The 25,352-nt window shown below is 36.5% G+C and overlaps 1 protein-coding gene across 1 annotated transcript in view; it reads left to right on the top strand.

Moving 5' to 3' along the window:
* rps6ka5 (ribosomal protein S6 kinase, polypeptide 5) overlaps positions 1-25,352 on the top strand; it is a 32,092-nt gene that overhangs the window by 4,285 nt on the left and 2,455 nt on the right. Inside the window, exons 2-16 of the mRNA XM_007252550.4 lie at positions 3,663-3,734; positions 3,835-4,053; positions 6,071-6,186; positions 6,806-6,907; positions 9,496-9,579; positions 9,810-9,913; positions 11,342-11,492; positions 11,626-11,787; positions 13,220-13,345; positions 15,084-15,217; positions 15,941-16,034; positions 17,912-18,082; positions 19,609-19,800; positions 22,533-22,692; positions 22,893-23,056. Of these exons, the coding sequence (XP_007252612.1) occupies positions 3,663-3,734; positions 3,835-4,053; positions 6,071-6,186; positions 6,806-6,907; positions 9,496-9,579; positions 9,810-9,913; positions 11,342-11,492; positions 11,626-11,787; positions 13,220-13,345; positions 15,084-15,217; positions 15,941-16,034; positions 17,912-18,082; positions 19,609-19,800; positions 22,533-22,692; positions 22,893-23,056 (2,051 nt within the window). The remainder of the gene's footprint in view (positions 1-3,662; positions 3,735-3,834; positions 4,054-6,070; positions 6,187-6,805; positions 6,908-9,495; positions 9,580-9,809; positions 9,914-11,341; positions 11,493-11,625; positions 11,788-13,219; positions 13,346-15,083; positions 15,218-15,940; positions 16,035-17,911; positions 18,083-19,608; positions 19,801-22,532; positions 22,693-22,892; positions 23,057-25,352) is intronic.

Genomic DNA, 25,352 nt, shown 5'->3' on the forward strand with positions numbered 1-25,352 from the left:
AAAATCCAAGTTGACTCTAAATAAAACAAATGTGATTTACTGACCCGTTTTTAGTAGAGCTGCAATGCTGAATAATTTAAAGTTGATTATTTAAATTTATCGACTACAAATTTATTGTCATGATTACGATTTTGTTTACTTAGACGCCAATACCACTAGAACGGGGGTGAGAGGGGGGTCCTAATGTCCTAAAAAGATTCCTGACTGCTGCTGTTGTACTTTTGGTGGTGGTTAAATGTAGTTAGTTGTGTTTGTAAGTTCTGCTATTTACTTTATTGGCTCAAAGATGTACTAATGTTGTTAAAATCCTTTACTTGCTTTAGGTTTACACATTCTACACATATCAATGTCAGAAATTGTGAAAAAAAAATCCTTAACTGCTGAAAATGATTGAATTGTCTATTTAAAAGCACATACAAAGCAGATCAATCTATCCATCAGTGATCTTTATTACCTTCAGGACCTTTTTGTCAATCTTTCTGTCTTCTGTTTAGTCTTCAGTTAATTAAAAGCTTATCCAGGGGTTTTAGATTATTCAGATTTTTTTGATCAATGATAGAAAGTTGAGGCAGACTATCGTCACCCAATAAACAATAGAAGAAGGTAAAGAACTGGTTTTGTGCTAAAATCTGCCATTCATTCTGCAGTATGGGCACAACAGATTGTATGATGTGACACTTATATAGTTCCTTTTTTTGACATCCGATGATGATTGGCAGTCACATTCTACATTCTACATTCCACACGCAAACACTGCTGAAAAGCGGCAGCCAATCATGCGCAGCATACTCTTAACTGGAAACGAGGACTGCATAAGGCACAGAGTGCCAATTCATATTTGGGCCAATAGTTAAACACACATTTATAAACATTCATACCTACACCCTGACACACACCAGGACAATTTAGAGTGTATTAAATTTTCCCTTTTTCCATGCAATTTTTCTGCATGTAGAGTAACTGCAGATTAACTCTTATTCATAAACGGAAAAAAGGTGTATAATGTGTTTACATTATGTAAAAATAGTAACGTAATAGATACACACATGTAAATCGATTACATTCAGTGCATTTGAGTGAATAATCACAGTCAGTAATAGCATTCGCAGTCCGTAGCTATTGAGACTGAAAGTGAGAGGAGATTAGTTGCAGTGTGTGGCGTGCAGCGCTCTCGTCTGTGCATGCTCCAAGCTACTGTCACAGCAGGAATCTATCCACCTCAGTGGGCATGCTCGTAACAGGCACATGAAGGAACACAGGACACCTTTATGCACAGGCCTGCTCATCGCACATATTGCCATATGCCTTCATATGTGCTCCATTATGGCCCCCATTTCAGTACTGATGTGCAGGCATCTATCTAATCAGTGTGTTCATTCATGTATAAAGGGGGCACATCAGCCTGTACATCATACACTGAATATTAACAAGCTAAACATGCAGAAGAAAAGTCAAAAGGTCATTGCTTCTCAACTGCAGACTCAGATAATGTTGTAGTTATTCTGCAATGCAGAAAAGAGAAGTGGAAAAATGTATCTGCATGTGTATCTTTGCTAAGTTTATTGACACATCGTAAAGCAACAAAAGAAAGTATACTGAAGTCAAATTATTGTGTGTCTGTGTGTGTGTGTGTTTTCTCTATAAATCAACTTTTAGAAGTGTGGGGAGGGGATCGGATGTAAACAGATATTAATTCTAGTGATGGTGGTTTTTGAGGTTTATTTAGTTAAAAAACATAATTTCAAAATCAATATGAGCAATGTAAATGCCACAGACTGTAGTGTACATCATAACACACTGACAATCAGTCAGTAAAAGATGCTGTAAATACTATAGTTTGATGCACCTTTATTCATCTATTAATTGCAAAAAATATATATAAAAGATGGTCACACACACTCTAAAAAACAGAGGTACGATATGAGTACTTTTTTGTACTCGAAGGTACATTCTTTATAATTGTACCCTCAAAGGTACAATATTGGTCTTTACAGGGTCAGATTTGTTCCCTCTGAAGTACAAAGTCATTTCTAACAGCAATAAGTACAGATTTGTACCATTTAACCAGCCAAAAGGTACATTCAGTATTCTGCATCACTGTACTAATGAACAGTATATATTTAAATTGCACATTTTTTATTTGAAAGCCAGACAATTTTGTATCATCAAGTTTTTGAGCCATTTTTAGTTGATGACAATGTTTATAATCTTTATAATCTATACTGGCACAAAAACCATGGGTACAAAAAAGTACTTTCACTGAAAGGTACTTTTTTGAACCTTAATATAAGGTACAGCCCCAGCGACAAGCTTTGTACTCTTTTAAGTACAAATCTGTACTTATATTTCTTAGAGTGCATGCCAAAGGTTATTTTCGGGAGATTCTAGGCTACTTGAATATGTCTTAAACTACAGCCTGATTTACCTACTGTTTTTAGCTGAACTTTGTGTTTTTATTAATTCAGTCTGGACAGGGGACTTTTATTATGATGCCCAAAACGGCAGCCCTAATGCTAACTGTTTTCTGAGGTGAATTAATCTGTACATTTTGAATAATGTCACTGTGCTGTTGAATAGGGTAGGTTCTGCTAGGTTCTTATAGGATATGTGTATGCCGTCATATCAATGTCAAAAATACCAGATTTTTTAACTCAGGCAAACAGCACCGGAGATCCTGCCGCTCCAGGCGCTGAACCTAGGAAAACAGCGCCGGAGAGTGGTTTGTTTATAACTTTTAGCATAGTAGGCTCTCCTGCTGTCCTTATTTCTCCACCCTCCTCTGGCTGTTGTTAGTAGGCGGTTCATCACAAACCCTGGAGATATCAGCCAAACACATTCGCAAAGGGAGGCGACCCAGACTCCGCCCCAAAACTGTCAAAACTACCCTTTCTACACTAGAGCACAAAAAACTTACTCAAGCACAAACAGCCACTGCAGGCAATTTGCATAGTGCACGAGGAGAACTGTGAATTCAAGAGGGAAAAAAAACACCCGAGAAGAAGACAAATGAAGCTCGGGAGCTTTGCCTTTTTTTTTGCTTGCGAGCTTCACATTTGAGCTTGCGAGAAGTAAATTCAGACACGCAAAATGTTAAAACACGCAGGTTAAATTTTTTTGCCTGGTATTTTTGTGCCCCCGACATTTGACATTGATATAAAGCCATAAGTGAGTATGATGTCTGTTACTCAAAACATCTGCATGGATTTCCGTTTCAGTAACTAAAGTGTAGTGCTGGGTTAAAGGGCACCAGGGAAGACGATTAAGTGATATTTATGTCTGTGATTAATATTTAATCCAAATGAACACATTAGTTTTACAGCCTTAACATTTACATTCATTACATATAAAAACTACTGAAAAAAAAGAATGATTTCTAAAGATTAATACCAGAAGTACATATTTTCCAGCTGCAATAAGTGCCAGCTTAGATAGAGAGTTTTTTTCATTTTGATGTTTCCTGCTTAATATACCTACATGCAGTTTATCAGATTATTATTTGCACGTTAAGGACTAAGTATATTAGCATGGGTGGAAAGGTACCTACTGCATACTGTGCTTTAAGATGCTTTCTTTTAAGTCAGTTGTCAGCTAGACGAGGAAATGGAATCATTCAGGGCTCAGGATTTGATCCTCTTTCTTTTTTTTTTGGTTCCTCTCTGCAGCCAACCTGACAGGTCATTTGGAGCGAGTAGGCATTGAGAACTTTGAGCTGCTCAAGGTTTTGGGAACAGGAGGTGAGTTTCAGCATGTTCCTACTACCATACTTATCTCTGTCCTCTCACCTCTGGGTTCATACAGACTTTGCATAACGCTCGTGGTCTTTTCTGCACACAGCCTACGGGAAAGTGTTTTTGGTGCGCAAGGTGAGCGGGCACGACTCAGGCAAGCTGTACGCCATGAAGGTGCTGAAAAAGGCCACCATCGTGCAAAAGGCGAAGACGGCTGAGCATACACGAACAGAGCGGCAGGTTTTGGAGCACATCCGACAGTCCCCGTTCCTCGTAACCCTGCACTATGCCTTCCAGACAGACACCAAGCTGCACCTCATCTTGGGTAGGATCCTACCAGTGTGAATCAGTAATGTGCCATGATTAAATGTCACTGTAATAATTGCCAATCAGTAATGAACAATGATCAACTGTGCTGCACTGGCTTCTGCTATGTATGTTTTCTCAAGCCCTCAGAATGTATTATTTTTTCATAATTTCTTCATTTTAAATTATTTATTTAAAACCATAAACCAGAAAAGATACTCTTACAATTACTTTGACTTTTATTGCAGACTCTCAACTTAATTCAAATGAAATTTTAAAGCTGAAATAAACCATAAATAACATGAAATATATTTGTTTGATACTGTAATGCGAGGAAATAAGTTAGTGAATATGTAGAAAACACCATGTTTTTGTTATGGGTTGTAGAAATGCTGTCAGAAAACAGATTCTAAACATTTAGCCTTAGACCTATCGAATATTAATGTAATTCATTTTGGAATGATATAGTTGCATAATTGGTACAAAAGAATAACAGTTATAACTTTAACCTAGTTATAACAGTCATTTCTATGTTGATACATGTAAATATGTATAATAAGTGAAAAGAGGATGTGGAAATGGTGGCAACGTTATTTAAAGTACAAGAGGAAACCTCAGTGCTCTGATGGTTAAATATACAGCTCAAAAAAATAAGACCACTTTAATTTCTGAATCAGTTTATCTGATTTTGCTATTTATAGGTTTATGTTTGAGTAAAATGAACATTGTTTGTTTTATTCTATAAACTACAAACAAAATTTCTACCAAATTCCCCAAAAAAATTGTCATTTGGAGCATTTGTTTCCAGAAAATGAGAAATGAAATGAAATGAAATGTCTGAAATAGCTAAAAGAACTAAAAAGAAGCAGAGCTTTTAGACCTCAAATAATGCAAAGAAAACAAGTTCATATTCATAAAGTTTTAAATCAGTTCAGAAATCAATATTTAGTGGAATAACCCTGGTTTTTAATGTTTTCTACTTAAGTTGTCTACTATATGCCACTCCTGGTGCAAAAATTCAAGCAGTTCAGTTTGGTTTGATGGCTTGTGATCATCCATCTTCCTCTTGATTATATTCCAGAAGTGTTCAATATGGTAAAACCAAAGAAACTCATAATTTGTAAGTGGTCTCTTATTTTTTTTCCAGAGCTGTATATACAGAGTCTGTAACAAGTGTTTAGCTTTATAAATGGAATCATAGTTCAGATGGCAAACAAAATTATTTAGCAACTCAAACAGCCAAATGTTTAATTTTGTTTGATTTCTGCCAAAAACGTAATTTCTGTGCTTTCCTAAATCATAGTCAATAATATTAAATAATTATTTCCGAAACTCAAATCCTATCATGCCAGGAATGCTGAGCTCAGACTACACGACAGTTTTGTCGCTCATGATGCTCTCTGTGTCAGATTATGCCCTCATCATACCATAAATTTATGCAGTGCCGTTTGTCAATGACCAATTATCAAATTTAAATTAAAAATAAATAAATAAATAAATAATAATAATAATCTGCCGGTCCACTGAACTGCAGCAGCACCATCCCTCTGTCTCTTTGCCATGTTTGCATTTGTGCACTACAGAGCACTCTATCTTCTTATTGGTCAGTGTTAAGCACATCATAGAACATGTCAAACTAGGCGATAAAATTAATAGAAATTCTAACATACTAGTATTTTCAGCAGAGAGTGCTCTGGAATTGCTAAAAAAAAGAAACCTTCACTGTTTGTGATGCTGAAATTCAGATTTGACAAATTCGGGCTCAGTTTGTGTAGTCTGATCCAGGCATTAGGCAGTGAAACCTGGTGCCTGTGTTACATCACAGTCCTTTGCAAAGTGTAATATAGTGGGAGCATATTGACAACACATTCCAGCACATTTTGCATTCACTGTAGTGTGTTTATTCAGTATCTTTTTATTAACAGAATGAGAGAGTTGATTTTTTTTTTTGAAGCTACAGCAGAGCTGTTCTATTGCAACACTAAACCATCTGCAGGCAGCAGTGAGTTTAGGCTGATGCCAGGCTCTGATTGCAGACTATGTGAATGGGGGAGAGCTCTTCACACACTTGGTGCAAAGGGTCCATTTTAAAGAGCAAGAGGTTGCTTTGTACAGCGGCGAGATTGCACTGGCACTGGAACACTTGCATCAGGTAAGGAGCATAACAACACCTGTGTGATGTAAGCAAATATGAACCCTTAGTTTCTGTGTTGATGTTGTGTTTCTGATATTCAACTGGGAAATGCACTGAATGTGAAAGTACTTCCTTTCTCACTCAGCTCTTCTTCTCCCCCCCTGTCATCACACATCGCTTGTGCCCCGTTTATGATATGTCAGAGTTTCCAGGCCAGAGAATTTAATGGGCACAAATATAGCTGGAGTGTTCACAAAATATCTGTAAGGCTTTGTTTACTGAAAGGAGAAGAGCTCTATTTTTGCTTCTTGCTGATTCCCTGCACAGCTGCAATTATTAAGAGGGGAAATGTTGCCCAGAGGGCTTTCTGTTAGCCTGGTCCAAACAGACCGAACAAATTAGCTTTTCATTTTCATTGCATGCTTCACTGTTTAACAAACAAATGTAATGTTATATTACCCACATGGATCATTTTAGAACCCCAGAGCTCCAGACAGAGTTTTAATGGGGTGATGCGGTTGTGATATGTTTTCTTTAAGTAAAGCATGAGAGATATATTTAAAGCAGCAACTTTTACACAAATTACAAATATGATGTGATGTGAAATAAGATCATGTCTTCTTTGTTCTCCTTTTAGCTAGGAGTTGTCTACAGAGACCTGAAACTGGAGAACATCCTTCTGGACGCAAACGGACACATTGTCTTGACAGACTTCGGCCTTAGCAAAGAGTTTGATGAGGTGAGGCACTTCCCTCAATAGGAATGTGTCTTCTACTTAAGGTGTTAGGTGTACAATATTTAACAACTAATCATTTGTTAACCTTTTAAAAATTAAAATGTTAACAAATGATTGTTTTGACCACAAAGTAGAAGGAGAAACACCAATACAAAGATGATTAAATATATGTGTGTTCTATTTACATCTATAATATATTTCAATTAATATGTGCATAAGGAAATCCAGAAATTGAAATAATATGAGGATAATAAGAGGATATTGGATTTTATTTCCTAAACAAGAAGCCTTAGTTACTTGTAAGTTGTAGCTACTAACCCTATCCTGTGGAGGCTGTATCTCCCAATCAAGATGTACAGGGCTAGGATAGTAACATTAGCTGAGGTGACTTAGCATTAGCATTTGTTTACAAAAACAATGTCTGTCTATGTTCTACTCGCATGTGATCAACTGTGGCTTCAATGAAATGTAGTACTGTCAAAATGCTGTGTGGTACGCTGTGGCATGGAAAGGAATCGAACAGTAATCATCAGTGTCAGGAAGGGCCTGTGTGCATCAGTGTGAGGTGCAAACATTAGTGTGTGACGGGCTTTAACTGGGATGTAATTTTAAAACCTTTTATCATGTATCCTAAAACTAGGAGGCATTGGGGTCAGTAAATTTATATGTATAATGTATATGTATAATGTATATGTAATGGAAACAATGTAACCACCCCCCCCCCCCCTCCCATTTATTATCACATCAGGGTACTACTTTTTTCTTCCTTTTTTTATTTTTATCAAAAGAAAAATTCACACTGTTCTCACTTTCTATTATACAGTTCTGGAAAAAATTAAAAGACCACTTCAGTTTCTGAATCAGTTTTTTTTTTTTCCTGATTTTGCTATTTAGGTATATGTTTGTGTAAAATGATTGTTCTTGTTTTATTCTATAAACTAGACAACATTTCTCCAAAATTCCAAATAAAAATATTGTTATTTAAAACATTTATTTGCAAAAAATATATATAAAAAAATAGCTGAAATAACAAAAAAGATGCAGAGCTTTCAGCCCTCAAGTTCATATTCATGACGTTTTAGGATCTATTTAATCACTGTTTTCATGCATTTTGGCATGATCTCCTCCACCAATCTTACACACTGCTTTTGGATAACTTTACGCCACACCTGGTGCAAATATTCAGCTAGTTTGATGGCTTGTGATCATCCATCTTCCTCTTGATTTCAATTAGGTAAAATCAAAGAAACTCATTATTTTTAAGTGGTCTCTTATTTTTTACAAGAGCTGTGTGTCTACTAGAGACAGATTATATCTGTCCAGTATCATTATCCACGTCCCAGATATATGGAGATATTTGGAGTGCATTATTAGTATCATGACATTCTGGATCATTGACTTTTGTTACAAATCTGACAAAATTGTCTTGTATTTTTTTAGTATCTCAGTTAGGAGTGTGCCATATTGTATCGTAAGCAATAATACAATTACATTTTTATTTTGTTGCAGTAGTGTACTTTTAAAACTTTTCTATTTTAAATTCAGTGTTTTAGTGTTGTTAAAAATTAACAAAATTTTGGAATATAAACCATGCCTCAATTTCCCGAGCTCCTCCCCCTGGTCCTGTATATACCTCCCAGGTGCTCCTCACCTTCGTGACTTTCGACCTCGCACCCGCCTCCACCCCATCACCACCCTCATCTTCATCACTCATCCTAATCACTCACCTAGCTGCGGGGGGGGACCTGGCTTGAGAACCGTCTCAAGCTGTTCTAAACTGTACCCCAAACAACATAATCACAGTTCCCCTCCCCGCATCTCGTAGGCGGGGTTCATTATAGCAAAATTAATATTGCCAAGAGTATCGTTATCGAGAATATTCCATGAAATATTGTGATATTATTTTAGGGCCATATCGCCCAACCCTAGTCACAATTGACAGAAGTTATTTCTGTGGAAATACTAGAAGATGGGCAACACAACACATTCTGTAACTAAATAAAATGTCCATGTTACGTTTTCTGCTGTGTTACAGTGTGCCCCACTTTCCCTTTTACATCAAGCAAATTCAGGCATTACTTTTTCCCTATGGAGCTTGATGAGCTGCAAGTAATAAGCTACATGATATGCGCAACAGAAAAGTCCATCCCACCGGAACACTGAATGCTTTAATGACCTTGGAAGCCACATAAAACAAGGAACTAAAGACCCAAATGAAAAGAAAGCTTAAGTTGTCTTGTATTAATATTTAAAACAGTCAACTAAGTGTCAGCCAGACTTGCAGTCTCCTAACTGCTGCTTTCAGCCCATTAAAAGTGCATTTTTCTCTGTTAATGGATGAGTGTTTACTCCTGGCCAGAGACCACCCAGTCTCTACATTTGCGGGTCCTGACATGCTCTGCTGTTCCAGACTTAAACACCGAACCTCCAGCTGACCCATATTTTACCCATAGTTTAGCTTCAGAGTGATTCTTCTTCTTCTTTGTTTTTGTTGCTATATTTTATAGAAGGAAACTGCAGTGAAAAGCGAGACACTTTTACACGCAGCTGTGACTTCCTCCATTAAACTTTCCCCTGTTGTTTCCTTCCAGGTAGAAAGAGCTTACTCTATCTGTGGCACAATAGAGTACATGGCCCCTGAGATTGTAGAAGGTGGAGAATCTGGTCATGACAAGGTAGAGGTTCTCAGACTTCTCTATGTCTATCAATACAAATAAACTATGAATTATAACATTTACAGTTTTATACGTATTGCACTTATTTTGCTACACATTTAATTTACATTGTTTTACTGTTTTGAGAATAATCATATAAAATCACAACATGCCACGTGTCATAACTAAATATGGTTTAAAAAACACAGTTGCCATATTCGTGCTGTTAATGTGTGGTTATGTCATTGCAGGCAGTGGACTGGTGGAGTCTGGGAGTTCTAATGTACGAGTTAATGACTGGCGGCTCTCCTTTTACTGTAGACGGGGATGAAAACTCACATTCTGATATAGCTAAGTAAGCAAAAAATATGCACTGACACTGCTTGACTCACATGTGAATATAGGACTGCAAGGAAATATTGTTTCTTATTGTGCAGGGTTGTATATTGTATCTGTGCTCCAGTTCTTAGGAGCACAGTAGGAACTTGTTTATTTAATGAACAATGTTTTCCGTACACACAAAAATTGGTGGTTTATTTTGTGTTCAACCTCGACCACTATATAGCAGTGTTGTACTCTGTCTTCAAAATAATCTGGTTGGATAAAAAGTGTGATAGGACAAAATGGATAAAAACCTTCTTTTACTAAGATTTTATGCATATAATAGTGTTTTTCCTCAATTTTAACTGCAACATGTTGCCTTGCTTACAGTATCACAATATATTGCACTAATTTTATTAGTAACATCTTTATGGTGATTAGTGCTGGGAAGGAAAAGTAGAACCGATATTCATTTTTCACATATCGCCATATCGCTAGGGGCTGTGTAGAATAGCACCACCTGAGAAACAGATACACTAGCCTGTTAGCATAACAAGCTAATGCACTTCAAGCTCAGCCCTGTGCAGTCAAATGCTCTTCTCGCTCTGTTCTGCCTGTAGAAAAATGAGAACAGCACTGCAACAGAGTTCCTGCCTTCCAGCGTTTTAATCCGTGTAAAATAAAAAGTAACTATAGCCCTTTTTAATATATTAATACAGTAGTTTAAGGGAATTTAATTGAATGTATTTGTTAATTGGAGAAAGAAGGGAATTGTGGCTGATTTTAATACTGTAATGCCTCTAATGGCTTCAAATAATTACATTTAAATTGATATTAAACTTGTTTCTTAATTGTGCAGTAGAGCTTTTGAGAAATATACATTTTAAATACTTAAACATTAACTATTTTATGTCTATTTATAGTGTTTATCGAACTATTTAAAAAGAAGGCCATGTTAAAGTTGTTAGTGTATCTCTTTCTAAGGTCTATTATTTACATTCTTCAGCTGTTTTTTTGGTTCCTTCATATATTGTGTAATTCTGTGGCACAAAGTAAGCCTAATAGTAATCAAAGCCTTAATTTAAAGCCTTAGATTTATATTGTATGTACTTAGTTTTATATTACAGTACAGTAAGTCAACACTGTATAAAAGCCCATCGTTTATTTTTAATAATAAAAATACTGTTATAAACTGTGAAACCATCAGAATCTAGAAAAATACTGTGATATGCATTTTTGGCCATACCCCAGCAATAATGGTGATTATTGTATATATATATATATATATATATATATATATATATATATATATGTGAGCAATATATTTAACCAAAATAATATTTAAGCTTGAACTAGTTATGAAGGGCTATTGGGATACTCAATAGCTTCAAAGAAATAGATGTTATCCCTGTTTAGCTTCCTGCTTGAACTGACGGTCTCTCACATCCTCTTACTTCATTAGGAGAATCTTGAAGAGGGATCCTCCATACCCCAAGGACATGGGGCCTCTGGCCAAAGACATCATTCAGGGACTTCTTATTAAGGACCCAAAGAAAAGGCTAGGCTCCGGACCCTCTGGAGCCGAGAATGTGAAGAGCCATGCTTTTTACCAGGCAAGAATAAACCTGTTACAAATGTTAATGTGGAAATTCTTGACTCAGGATAAAACATCATTGTGCCGTTTTTTTATATTGTGCTGAAAGCAGAGAGTCTCTGAACAAAACTGAACACTTGTGTCCAATTCAGAAAATTAACTGGGAGGATTTGGCTGCCAAGAAAGTCCCTGCACCCTTTAAGCCTGTGATCCGGGATGAGCTGGATGTGAGTAACTTTTCTGAGGAGTTTACGGAGATGGACCCCACGTATTCCCCTGCTGCACTGCCTCAGAACTGTGACCGCATCTTCCAGGTGAGGCTTAGGGATGCCTGGCATTTTACGTGAACGTCAAAATGCACACTTATTTTATTGATATCTCTGTGCTTCTTTGCTTCTGTGCTTCTTGTGCTTCTTCTTTTTATATTTCGAACACAAATGCCGAACACGTTTCTAGATTATGGATAGACTAATGCTTTTTGAGATGGGATATTTAATGAGGTTAGTTTGCTTGATTCTGGAGTTGACCCTTTATTTGCCTTAGCTGGAAAGTAAGGAGCGGTATTTGACATTCTATAATGATCATGTAAATAATGCAAGCCTAGCTGTCTGTGTTGGTATTGAAATGAGCAGGAGGGCTGTTTAGAGACATGTAATTATGCTGATGTGGAGATGGATTTGAGTATCAGATGTGAATGACTATTTTTGATGCGACTTGAACCATAATGTTGCCTATAACATGATGCCAGCTGATGTCGGCGGCATTGAATGGGATCGCATCTATGATTGCCTTCTGGATCCTCCACTCCGCAGGATCAATAGCTCCATTAACGACACTGTCGCGCAATGAAAGGTTGGCGTCTGCTAGAATAACCATGCCTGCCTCGATTACTCCTTCAACCTCTGATTACCAACTTCAGCCTGGCTTCTTTTTTCCAAACGCTCCCCTTTCATGTACTGTGGAATTTTGATCCCTCGTAATTTGCAGGCGTTGCGGCGATTGCGTCTGCGGTGATAACTTCTAACTCGCGCGTCTCACCTCCCCCCACGCCACCTCATCTTCCAACACCCCCCCACCCTGCACCCCCAGCCCCCAGAATACTTCACAAAACCAAATTAAGTTGCATTAGAGGACCGTGATGCGATTTGAAAAGCAGAGCAATCAAACAGCGCGGCTTGGCAGTTAAGAGCATTTCACCCATTCATCCCTCCATCCTTCCGTCCATCCATCCACTCCTCCGCCCGATGTGGCTCCCGCAGCTGCAGGCTGAGTGTGCAAGGGGGCCACTGCTGTCTGAGCCTTTTTATGCAGCGACAGCTAAATGCCACAGATGATGCAATTATCACAGATGGACAACAAATGTGACTTTGTGACTGGAGCTCTCAGCGTGGAGCAGAAGGAGAAAAGAATGAGATCCCAAGGGCCTGTTTTTCCAATGTTTTTTTTTTGGCTTCTGGGCCGAGTCTTAAACTTGCTATTTGCAGGATTTCAGGATTCAATTATGTCTCTTGATCGCAGTCCAAACAAATAACTTTTTTAAAGGACGTCTCTGAACAAAACATACCAAACGTACAAATGTAGTAAAGTGCACTATGTTAATTTGAATGACCTCTAGGTATTAATGAGTATTACAAAGCATGCCTGTAAAAAGTGTTCTTGCACCACTTATTAAAAGGCTATTTTTGCCTCAGTCTGCCCAAGTTTGTTCATTTTTGGCTGTGTGTGTGTTTGTGCTGGCTTGTGCAGGGCTACTCCTTCATAGCTCCCTCCATCCTGTTCAAAAGGAATGTGGTGATGGATGACCCGGTGCAGCTGTGTGGTGGGGGAGACAGGCCTGGATCTGCTGCTGTTGCTCGCAGTGCCATGATGAAGGTAACAGAGTAAAGTGTCACCTTTTACTTTTACAAAAAAATAGGAAATGTTTAGCATTAGGTGAAAGACTGTTTTTCCATCTCATTTTTATTTCTGTTTTCTTAGTATAATTTTTGTAGACTTAGGTCTGATTTTAGGCCTGATTTCAGTCTCCAATTCTGCATTTGAAGGGCTCCATTTAGTTTAATGTAATTTAATGTAATATGCTCCTCTTCTTCCTAACATTTAATTGCTAGTAGTACATCTTCTTTGCCGTTCCACCTTAATTGGTGCAGCACTTACATTATAGTACCTGAGGCAGCTGCATCAATTAAGATAGAATAGGAAATTTCTAAAAGATTCTAGCTAACTTTTCAGCTACCTATCACAGAGAAGTTAATCGTGGGCATGATGATAATTAACTGTTGCCTCCCTTATAACACTTAAAAACAATGAGTAGGATTACAAATGAGAAATGAGATGCCTTATAGTTAAAAATGACATATCTCATCCAGGTCTCACCCAGGTAACCACAGTAATCTACTCGTACGGTCATGAACAACGTGGAAATAATAGCAGACCTGGAAAAGTTTTATAATTTTATAATAAAATACACAAAGTTTTAGAAAAGTCATGGAAGTCATGGAAATTTGGTCTACAAATCTTTGTGTTTCAGTTTATCAATGGAGAAAATCTATTTTAAGCTAACAAATACTTCAGCTCAGAGTTAATTCAGTAATTTAACCCTACACAATACAGCTCTCAGGATCTGACACACATTTTATTATTAAAGATTGTCTGTCAACATTTTATCATTATGTGTTAACATTTTATGATTTATTTTAGGCCTACTATAATCAGTTTTAATTATAGTTTTAGTTGATGTTTTGGTTTTATTGTCCATGTCTGCACTGATGTTTTAAAAATTGTATGGTCATGATAAATTGCAATGAAGGCATTGAAAAGTCATGAAAAAAATCATGGAAATTTATTAGTTATTGGTTGTTGGATATTGGTGTGAACTCTGTCTAATGTGAAAATCATGTGATGGGCTAAAAATAAGCCTGGAGCTTCTCTCAGGGATGCCAGGGAGCTTCAGAGGAATAATTTGTCTTTAATATTTAAATAACCAAACACACAAAAAGATCTTACTCCAGAAGGCACTACCACCCACAGTGGACAGTGCAGTGGTTGGTAATAATCATGTATGTCGACGTCTGGCTTGAACTGACAGTGTGAACAAACAGGTGGCATAAATCACATCCACACTCCCACAGACATGCCTCCTTCAGTGCACCATTATTTATCTTACATGGGACATTTTGGGGCATGTTAGGACAACTACACTGTAAAAAAAAAACCCCCAAAAAAACAAAAAAAAAATACTTTAAATCTTTAAAATTCTGGGTAAAATACTGGCAGCTGCAGCCAGAATTGAATTGTATAGGTGAAAATACACTCACAATGTTTGCGATGTTACAGATGCTTTGTATTGCCAACTAAACATGTTTTGTTCAAAAGGGCTTTGGTTACTATACATTACTGTAAAAAGATACTGTATTCACTGAAAATATAATGTAAAAAAAAACCAAAGTATTTACAGTACTGTTCAATGTATCCTCCTGTTACTGTAAAACAAATTTAGTTCTGTTATATTCTATCATTTACAGTGCATTTCAAAATGGCTAGTACAAAATGATTGTGGAATAGTGTATTTTATTTGGAGGTTTGACTGATATATGTAGTTCCTTATTTGCAGGACTCCCCCTTCTATATAAACTATGAGATGGATCTGAAGGAGAACGCACTGGGGGAGGGCAGCTTCTCCATCTGCAGGCAGTGCACACACAAGAAGAGTGGACAGAAATATGCAGTAAAGATTGTTAGTAAAAGGTACATTAATGAAATTCATGTTCTGTCTATTATATTTGTACTACTGCTCAGAGTAGTACTTTTTTGCTGTTTTTAGCAAAATGAGAAATTCACACTGTTCTCATTTCCCATTATATATCTACTAGAGCAGATTATATCTGTTGAGTATCATTCATTTTACTTTAATTCTGGATATATGGAGATATTTGCAGTGCATTATTAGTATCATGACATTCTGGATCATTGACATCTGATAAAATTCTTATATATTTTTTTAATATCTCATTTAGGTGTGTGCCTTTTATCATAATATAAAATTGAATTTTCATTTTGTTGCAGTAGTGTATTTTTGAAATATATTTTTTAAAATTCATTTTTTTGTCATATCACCAAGAGTGAAATAAAGTGATATTATTTTAGGGACATATCGCCCACCCATACTGGTTAGAGATGCATTTATTTCCACAAGAAAAGATAGATGAAGTTTTATTGATTTATTTTATTCATGTGACACACATTTGAATGTAGCGACTTTTTCAGGGCAGAGTATATTTTGCTATGTTGAAGTGTACTAGGTATCACATGCCATACAATATCATGTGAAAATGAATGTGCAGTATTATTAGCATACTTTGATGTTTTGTATTTGATGTTTTTGCTTTCTGTGAAGTCTAAATGCAGTCATTTAAAAAGTCTAAAATTACAGTTTCATGGAAAATCAATTCCTCCTTTTTTTTTTTGAAGAATGGAAGCACAAACGCAGAAAGAAATAGCTGCTCTTAAACTGTGTGACAGACACCCCAACGTAGTCAAGCTACACGAGATCTACCACGACCAGGTAGGCCACAGCGTGTGTGTGTGTGAGAGAGTAAGAGAGAGAGAGAGTAAGAGAGGTTATATAGCTGCTCTAGGCGTGCTACAGCCTCATTCAGTCAGAGGAAGTAGAGCACAGTGAATGTATTTGAATCTTCTGTCCTCAGCTTTGACCTACATTCAGAATCCAACCTCCTGATAGGATTAGCCTCACCTTTTTGTTTTTTAACCACTACAATGTCAGACATCTTTTAATAATCATTTGGATTATTATTCATGTACACCCCTTGTGAAAAGGAAGTATACTTAAGAGCATTAAACGTATGTTTAAACTAGGAAAAGAATACTAAAAGTGCTTTTTCTATTTAATATACTTTATAAAAATACACATTAAATATACTTGCTTTCTATTTCTATAAAATGTATTTTTAAGCAATATGCTTTAAATAATAAGTTGTGTTTATAGAAAATATATATAGTGGCATTAAATACTGCTTAAAGTGGACTTTAGTGTTTTTTTTTCCAGTAGCATTAAGGTATACACAATATGTGCATCAATACGCAAAGTATACATTTACAGTATACTTAAATTTCCTAAATATTCTAAATTTCCTTTGGGATAAGTAAAGTATCTATCTATTTCTATTTCTATCTCAACTTCTAGTATATTAAAAATGTGTTTAAAAAAGACATACATAGAAAAGTTAAGTTGTATAAGTTGTACGAAAAAAGCACTCAAAAGCACAATCTAATGATTTTGTTTTATATTTAAATTTTATTTTGTATTTATGTGTGTATTTTTCCATGTTAAGTATACTTTTGAAAAATATACTTAATACCCTTAATTCTTTTGCAAGAGAGTGCATGATTAAGTACTTAGTATGAAAGTGTGAACTAAAGTATGACCTCATATATAAGGATCATCATTCTTAAATTTAATTAAATTATTTTATTAGGATGTGAAAAAATAAGTAATCAGTGTTGTACAAAGCCCCTCTTGAACCAAAACGTAACAAAAAAAACAGCCAGTTCCTACGCTGCTACTGGTAATACTTTACAATAAGGCAACATCAATTAACAATACTTAAGCCAGAATGTTTCAACTAATTATTAAATTAAATTAAATTAGATTCAAATGTCCTAGCTAGTGTCAATTAATAATTAGCTGAGCTGTCATAATTATAGGTATTTGTGACTCTTATTGTAGAGTGTTACCTTGCTTCTTCCCCCAGGCCATCAGGCTGCTGAACAGACAGTTACAGTGTTCCAGCCTAAAGCCCCTCTCTGCACCCTGCACTATATACTGCAACTGTGTGATTAACAGCTCAGTCCTGCTGAGCTCACCACAGAATATTCTCTCACTAACGTTTTAACACCTAATTTAGGTGTAATTTTTGTTACTCATCTTATAACAGCTATATTACAGCCGTGTACAATGTAAAACACTGCAATCATATATGTACAGTGTTATGTTAATACCCTCTTCATATCCTCTTTATAGGTATAATTTATTTTGTATAAATTGTGTTTAATACTGCAAGGGACTGTAGTATCTATGCATCTCCCTGCGCTGATGGATTTTGACAATAAACTTAATATGATTTGAGTCCAAAGAAAGTCTTTTTGATTTCTCTTTTGAAACAGTCCTCTCAGTTGCACACTAAACTAACTATTCAGCTCAATTAAATACACAATATGTTATTATTATTTTACCTAGCATATGTTTTATAGCTAAAAATGTGTTTAAATTACTATAATGATTTTGAAACATGATTAACTAATATGTTCTACCAGCCAGTTTATTATTAGTGTTTCCTGAACTAGTGAATATTTGCCTGCTGTTTTATTTTATTTGTCACTCCTCCTATATGTGTAGGTGTGTAATTGTGTGTGTGTTCCCAGCTGCATACATATCTAGTTCTGGAGCTGCTCCGAGGCGGTGAGCTGCTGGATCGGATCCGGAGGAAGCAGCACTTCAGTGAGACAGAGGCGAGCCGGATCATGCGCAGGCTGGTCTCTGCAGTGAGCCACATGCACGATGTAGGCGTGGTACACCGAGACCTCAAACCCGAGGTACAGACCTACATAATCCAGTAACACTGCACTGGAAGTGATGGTTCTATAAGAATTTAGATTTTCAATTTTACCCTTGGCAGTAGAGATTTTATCATTGCATTTCACCTCAGTACCTGATTCTTTTCCTCAACAATGAATCAAGATTAATATTAAGGCTGCATTTAATGTCATGCCATGTTTATACAGTGATGTTTCCATTCCTCAGGGTACCTCAGTGTAGCTCTGTTGGGTGGCATTTGTGGCTAGCACTAGCAGTCAGCTGCTAATGCTAATGCTGCTGCACCCAGCCTTAGTGGAAATCTATTTTTTTGTTCTTGTTGTTATTACAGTTTTGTTTACCTAACTTTGCTTAGCTTTACAGACAAAGGAAAACATGGCGACACCCATGACCTTTATTAGTGTAGCACAATGCGCTTTATAATTTGGTGCGCCTTATGTGTGAAAATAGACCAGAAAATAGACATTTATTGATGGTGCGCCTTATATCCGGCACCAGAGATTAATTCTGCCAACTTTAATCATTTAATCTGCTCAAAGCTATGATACACAGAGGGCATTATTAATACCGTATCATATTGGATCTTTTTTTTTTTTTGGAGAAATTTGGTGAAAATTAATTTATTGTTTAATATCGATTATATATATTACAGAACAATTAAATGTTGCAAAGTCAGCTTTTTGTAATATTGTGCAGCCCTACTTAGAAACATCAGACTTCATGCACCGGTAAATTCAGTATGTGTCACTTTAGTAGAGGTTTAATAAGTTACAGTAAATGCTTGCTAATGTGACTTATGTGACACTGAATGAAACACTGGTATGAATAAAAGTAAACTCCAGGATTTGTTATAAAATAAGACACTAATCACCAAAGTTGTGTTCATTAGTTTCTTTTTTTCTCAAAATGATTGTATTAACTCTGAAATCATTAACCTTTGTATATACCTCACCTTCTGAGCTCTAATGAACCTGCTTTACAACTCAGCAAATAATGATTACTGCTTTTAATAAGCTGCATATAGTTGACAGAGTGCAGCTTTTGTTGAACATTCTTATGATTGCTGATAAGTCTTTTCAACCTTAATTTGATTGCCAAAGGTGTGTATGTCCTAAGAGCAATGGGTTTATGACATTGGTCATCCATATTAAATGAATGTTGGTTCCTAATTTATAAACATATATTTTAAACATATTTCTTTGATATAATATCTGCATTTTTACATTAACAATATTTGAATATTTTACCTCTTAAGTTATTTTTATATATCTGTTTATACCTTCTATGCATTAAGTCTATAATTATGTTCACTTCTGAACAAAACACACTCATCCTCTCTCTCTCTCTCTCTCTTTCTTTTATAATTTAAACATTTACAAGTTATTTCTTATTTTATTCCAAGCTAAACGCACCTCCTTCAAATAATCAAAATATATCGATTAAATATAGATATGTCTGAATGCCTGTTCTTAATTCTTATACATATAAGGGTAATGGTTTAACAGTGGTGCTAATGTCTTTTCAGAACCTGCTGTTCACTGATGAGAGTGAGAACTCTGAGATCAAGGTCATTGACTTTGGCTTTGCCCGTCTTAAACCCCCTGACAATCAGCTCCTGAAGACGCCCTGCTTCACTCTACAGTACGCTGCCCCAGAGATCCTCACCTACGACGGCTATGACGAGTCGTGTGATCTCTGGAGTCTGGGAGTCATACTGGTAAGAACGTGCTGTGTATGCTCAGTCAGGACACAGTGGTGGATTTGCATTTTGACCTCCTGAACAGTTGTTGGCAGGAAGGCCACAGTTGGCTTGTGTTCTGCATTGTGTTATTTTATTAGGAATGGCTGTTCCACATGCTGGAGATGCACATTACTGCCAGTCTTGCCTTCAACTCGCTCTGTTATTTGAAGATGGTTTTAATAGTGTTTAATAATATTTAGAATTGAAAAGACTGCAAAATGAAAGAGGCCCATTATGCACATGTCTGCTATTAACACTTAAAATAACTTTGTTTTCACCCAGTTAAACTGTTCAGATTGCTGTTTTTATTACCGGAATAGCTATGAGTTTTACATTTTTCGCACTATAAGGCATACTTCAATTGTTCCAAAAATCATCAGTGCGCCTTATAGTCTTGTTTATGAATTCTACCAGTCATGCTGTAAGAAGCTATACAAGAGTTATACAGGAGTTTCAGTTTCCTCAGTGTAGCGCTATTGGGGGCATTAGCCACTAACCACTAGCTGCTAATGCTCATTTTGGTGCATTTAAGCTTACTATAAAAAAAAAACAGAAGTGCTTTACTCGCTAAAATAAACATTTGTTTAGATTAACATTCAGTGCTCGTTTGACTATGAAAGAAAACTTTTTTTTAAGAATTGCAGTTTTGTTTATTAGCATTATTTAACTTTGCTTTGCATTGCAGTAGGTTTAAAAATACTTTGCAGTAGGTTTAAAAGGGTGGCTAGATGGCGCTCTCTCCCCACATCACTATAATGTGATGTCCGGGCGTCTGTGAGCTGATGTATCGGAGCCAAGTCGCTACACTTTCCTCCGAGCACGCTGGCTACTCGGCCATGCTGCAACAGCAGCAGCTCGAAAAGAAGCGGTGGCTGACTTCACATGTATCAGAGGAAGCATGTGTTAGTCTTCACCCTTCTGGTGTGTTGGGGCATTACTAGTGATAGGGGGAGTCCTAATGAGTGGGATGGGTAATTGGCTGTGCAAAATTGGGGAGAAAATGGGAAAAAAATTAAATAAATTATTAAATATATTTATATATTTTCCCATTTAAATACTTGAGAAAAAACACTCAGTAGTTAAATAGTGAAAGCAGACCATAACCACACTAATCTGGAGCATGGATTTGTATGCTTTGCTTTATGCTCTTTTAAAGCTGACTATGCTATATGGAGATATTAAAAGCGCTCTAGATACAGCGGAAATGTTAGTTCAGCTTAGCTGCCTTCCACTGACCACTAAAGCTTCTCTCTCTCTTTCTCTCTTTCTATCTCTCTTTATGTATCTCTTTCTGTCTCTCTGTGGGAGAGTTAACCCTTGCTGCAGCCCCCTGGGGGTTGAGTGGGGTAGTACACTGGGCAGCATTGATGAAATACTCTCAGACAAGTCAAGAGTGGCCCCTCGGCAGCAAGGAGTGTAGAGAGGGGGAGAGAGAGCATAGATACTGCAGTTGTGTGCACTCTGAAAGCAAGGAAAGAAGGAGGACAGAAAATGAGAGGAAATGAAACTGTTGATATATAATCTTACAAAGTTTAATCGATTATCAAAATCCACTTTGTTTTCCATGACGAGCATGAGGGAGCATTTTTATCTATTGCAATAGATTACATCTACAGCAATAATGAACTTAAAATAACAAGCATTAGAGATTTATTAAAATATCTGTATTTTGTTTTACAGCATTTTGCTGAATTGATTTTTTGAAATCATGTTCATGTGTTTAAATCTTGAGCAGACTGTGGTACATTTTCTGTTGTGTTTAAACTCTGACCGCTAGATAACAGTGTTATAGTTCCACTGTAGATCCCACTGTTCTGATTTTATGAAATGTAAACTTTTCTTTTATTAAAAAGTAGTAATATTATATATATAATATTATATTATAATAATAATATAGTAGTAATGTTTTTTTATTGTAACGTTGTAGCTAATAGCTTTTCCATGTTAAGCACAAAACACATTTATGCTATTTAAGTTACTTATAGTGAAAAAGTGAAAAAAAAAATATATATATATATGTATATATATATAAAACGTTTGGTATTTGGCCTTTAGCCAAATGTTTTATTTTGTTTTAGTTGGATTCAGTTTCAGACAAACATTTTAATTTTGGTGCATCCCCACCATAAACCATTTAATATAAAATGACTGGAATTTTTTACACAGAGGTTGATAGAATTCTTGAAATTACGTATGGTAAAAATTAGTTTGATTTTACCCCCTTTAATCTTCTTCTGATTTTATGTTTATATTTACTCATTTGAAACTTATTTGTAAATACGTTATATGGACAAAAAGTATTGGGACACTTGCTCATGAAGTGATGACACATTCCCTTTGTATTTTAAGCAAAAACTTTTCTGTAAAAAAGGAAAAGGGCCTTATGCAAACACTAGGGCAAATCCGCATGTTTATTATTTAGTTGAAAGTATCACAAGTACCACATCCAACAGGATTAACTGTGGACGCAAGAGGAAGCTGTCTGAAAGGGATGTTCGGGTGCTAACCCGGATTGTATCCAAAAAACATAAAACCACGGCTGATCAAATCACGGCAGAATTCATTGTACACCTCAACTCTCCTGTTTCCACCAGAACTGTCCGTCAGGACAATAAATTATTGCGGTCTAAAACCAGTTGTTTCAGTTTCATTATCCAACCCCTGTATGTTTTAGTTGTTTTAGTGATCAGATGCTCGCTGTGTTACAGTACACCATGCTGTCCGGGCAGGTGCCCTTTCAGTGCCAAGAGAAGAGTCTAACCCACACCAGTGCAGAGGAGATCATGAAGAAGATCAAACATGGAGACTTCTCTTTTCAGGGAGAAGCCTGGAGGAATGTGTCTGAGCAGGCCAAGGAGCTCATTCAGGGTGAGAGTTGTAAAGACATTCGGTTTAATTCATTCAATTAATCAACTTTTTTTTTTAGTTTAGAACACTTTTTGTGACTGTAAGAGGAACTGCTGGGTTTTACTGAGATGTAAAGGTCTGTATAAGCTTGTGTGCATGTGTATATCTGCGCTCTTATGTTTGTGGGTATATGTGTGTGGTTATGCTTGCTGTCTAAACAGAGCTCCTCACCGTTGATCCTAACAAGCGCATAAAGATGAGGGAGCTTCGCTACAACGCCTGGCTGCAGGATGACAGTCAGCTTTCTTCCAACCCCCTCATGACCCCTGACATCCTGGGCTTGTCCACTGCCTCCGTACACACCTGCTTCAAAGCCACCTTTAATGTGAGTAAATGTTTTATTCTGATGTAGTTATTTTTAATCCCTTTTACTTTTTGTTTACACCCTATAGATTACTAATCAGTAACTACTTGCAAGCTTAGTTGTTCCTCAGTTACTACAGTGGCGGAAAATCCAGGGACCATCAGTAATTCTAAATATGGCACAACATATGCATTGTTTTAGTATTTGCTAATCAAACCTCAGAAATAACAATTATTGCCTCTAATTATTTAGCCTCATTCAGCTTCAACAGATTTTGAAATTACGTGCATGGCAATATGCAATATAAAGGGAATGCAAGTCATAATGCAGGATTTTTTTTTAGTGTGTGTTTTTTATTTAGGCTTGTACAGAGCTTTTTGTTTGCAGATAGGGTTTCCACATAGCAGCAGATTTTAGCAGAGATTTTTCCAGTAGAAATGCATGGAGTACACGTTTGTGCACCCTTTAAAAGCCACAGTGATACAAATATGCTAATAACACCTAGGCCTGTCACAATAAGTGCAATATCGATTTATCATACAGTACATTTTTATTTTGTATGTTTGTTCACATATATGACAGTGAACAGTATTTTATCCAGTCATGCTTTAATAACTGCTCGCAATAATTTCTGTGACAATATATCGTCCACAAAAAAATTCTTATCGTGACAGCCCTAGTAACACCCAATCGACCACATGGGGTACCACAGCAAACACTGGAGCTACTCCATGGGCTAACATAGCAACTACCTATCAATTATCTGGCAGCACTGTTTGCAAAAAAATTCAAACAAAATTTTGTAACTTTGTCATGATGGTGTATTGTGTTGAATTGTGAGGGGAAAATGAATTTAATCTAATTTAGAATGAGACTGCAATCAAAACAAAATGTGGTTAATGTGAAGCACTGTGAATACTTTCAGGATGCACTGTATATTGTAACGCCATTTTTTAAAATCATAAAAAATAACAACCAGTTAGCAACACCTTAGCTACTACATGGGACATGGCGGCAACCACATTCCAATACCATACAGCTTAACAACTGCCTAGATTTAGAACCACTTAAGCTGCATAACCAATCTGTAATGTTTCTAATTACATTTAATCCTCTCTCAAGGAATGATAGACATAAACTAGCTGATAACTTCGCACCCCATATGCATGATTGCTCCCTCGAGTTTGGCATATTGTTTAATCATGTCTTTAGAAATTATTGTTACGTGTATCCAAGGTGCAGTACACACAAAACCGCTAGTAGCATTATAGCAGCTCCTTAATAGTGGAAAGTATGAAACGGTCACATCTGTATGATGTGTTTTTGCCACTGCTGGCGAGAGTTCTGCATCATTTTAAAAGTGAATGTGGAAATGTAGAAAATGAAATGGAAAATGGAATTTGAGACTGCTGCATCAACACACAGCGGGTGTTTTTTTTGTCTAGCAGTCACCAGATTCCTGAATTTCATTCTAGTAAAGGCCTTCAGTAACACTCGTAGCCCACAGGTCAGGGTCGATTTGAAGCATTTTGGGGGCGCCAAGCAAAATGGATTGCTTTGAAAGAATTGAAAATGTTGCTCACGTACAGGGTTTGTACGGTCATGAAAAACCTGGAAAAGTCATGAAATTGAAAAAAATAGCAATTTCCAGGCCTGGATAAGTTTTGGCAAAATAAAAATAACCAGAAAGTTTTGGTCTAAAGTGGACTAAAGTCATTGAATAAGAAAAGCTATTTTGAGCTAACAGATACATCAGCACAGAATTAGTTTAGTAATGTACCCCTAAATGATAAAGCTCACAGGATCTGACATTCATTTTTGTATTATTGAAGATTGTGTCAACATTGCTTAAAAATTATTTTTTTATCATTATTGTTTTAGTTGATTTTTGGTTTATTGTCCATGTCTGCACTGATGTTTTAAAGATCGCATGGTCCTAAAAAAAAGGGCCTTGAAAACATGAAAAAACATGAAAAATCATGACAGTTTATTGGTTAAAAAGTATATGAACCCTGACACAGTTTGTCGTTGTGTTCGAGCACATGGCCAAACTGCAAGTTTGTAAATATCTCCAGCCTAAGGCCCCACCTGTGGGATTTACTCTGGCTGGTCCCTGGTTAGTATGGTCCCACCCCTGGAGCTGGAACGTTCACTGTAGGACATTAAGCTCTGAATGGTATGTGACAAATCAACCGAACAGCCTGTTCTTAAAACGCTGCCAAAACATGTCAAATCATGTCATTTTTCCAGAACATTATGTTGATGATGCTGAGCTGAGCTGATTACGTTCTTAAAAAAAAAAAAAAAAACTCTGGGC

This window comes from Astyanax mexicanus, chromosome 14 (assembly GCF_023375975.1).
Source record: "Astyanax mexicanus isolate ESR-SI-001 chromosome 14, AstMex3_surface, whole genome shotgun sequence".
NCBI classification, from domain to species: domain Eukaryota; kingdom Metazoa; phylum Chordata; class Actinopteri; order Characiformes; family Acestrorhamphidae; genus Astyanax; species Astyanax mexicanus.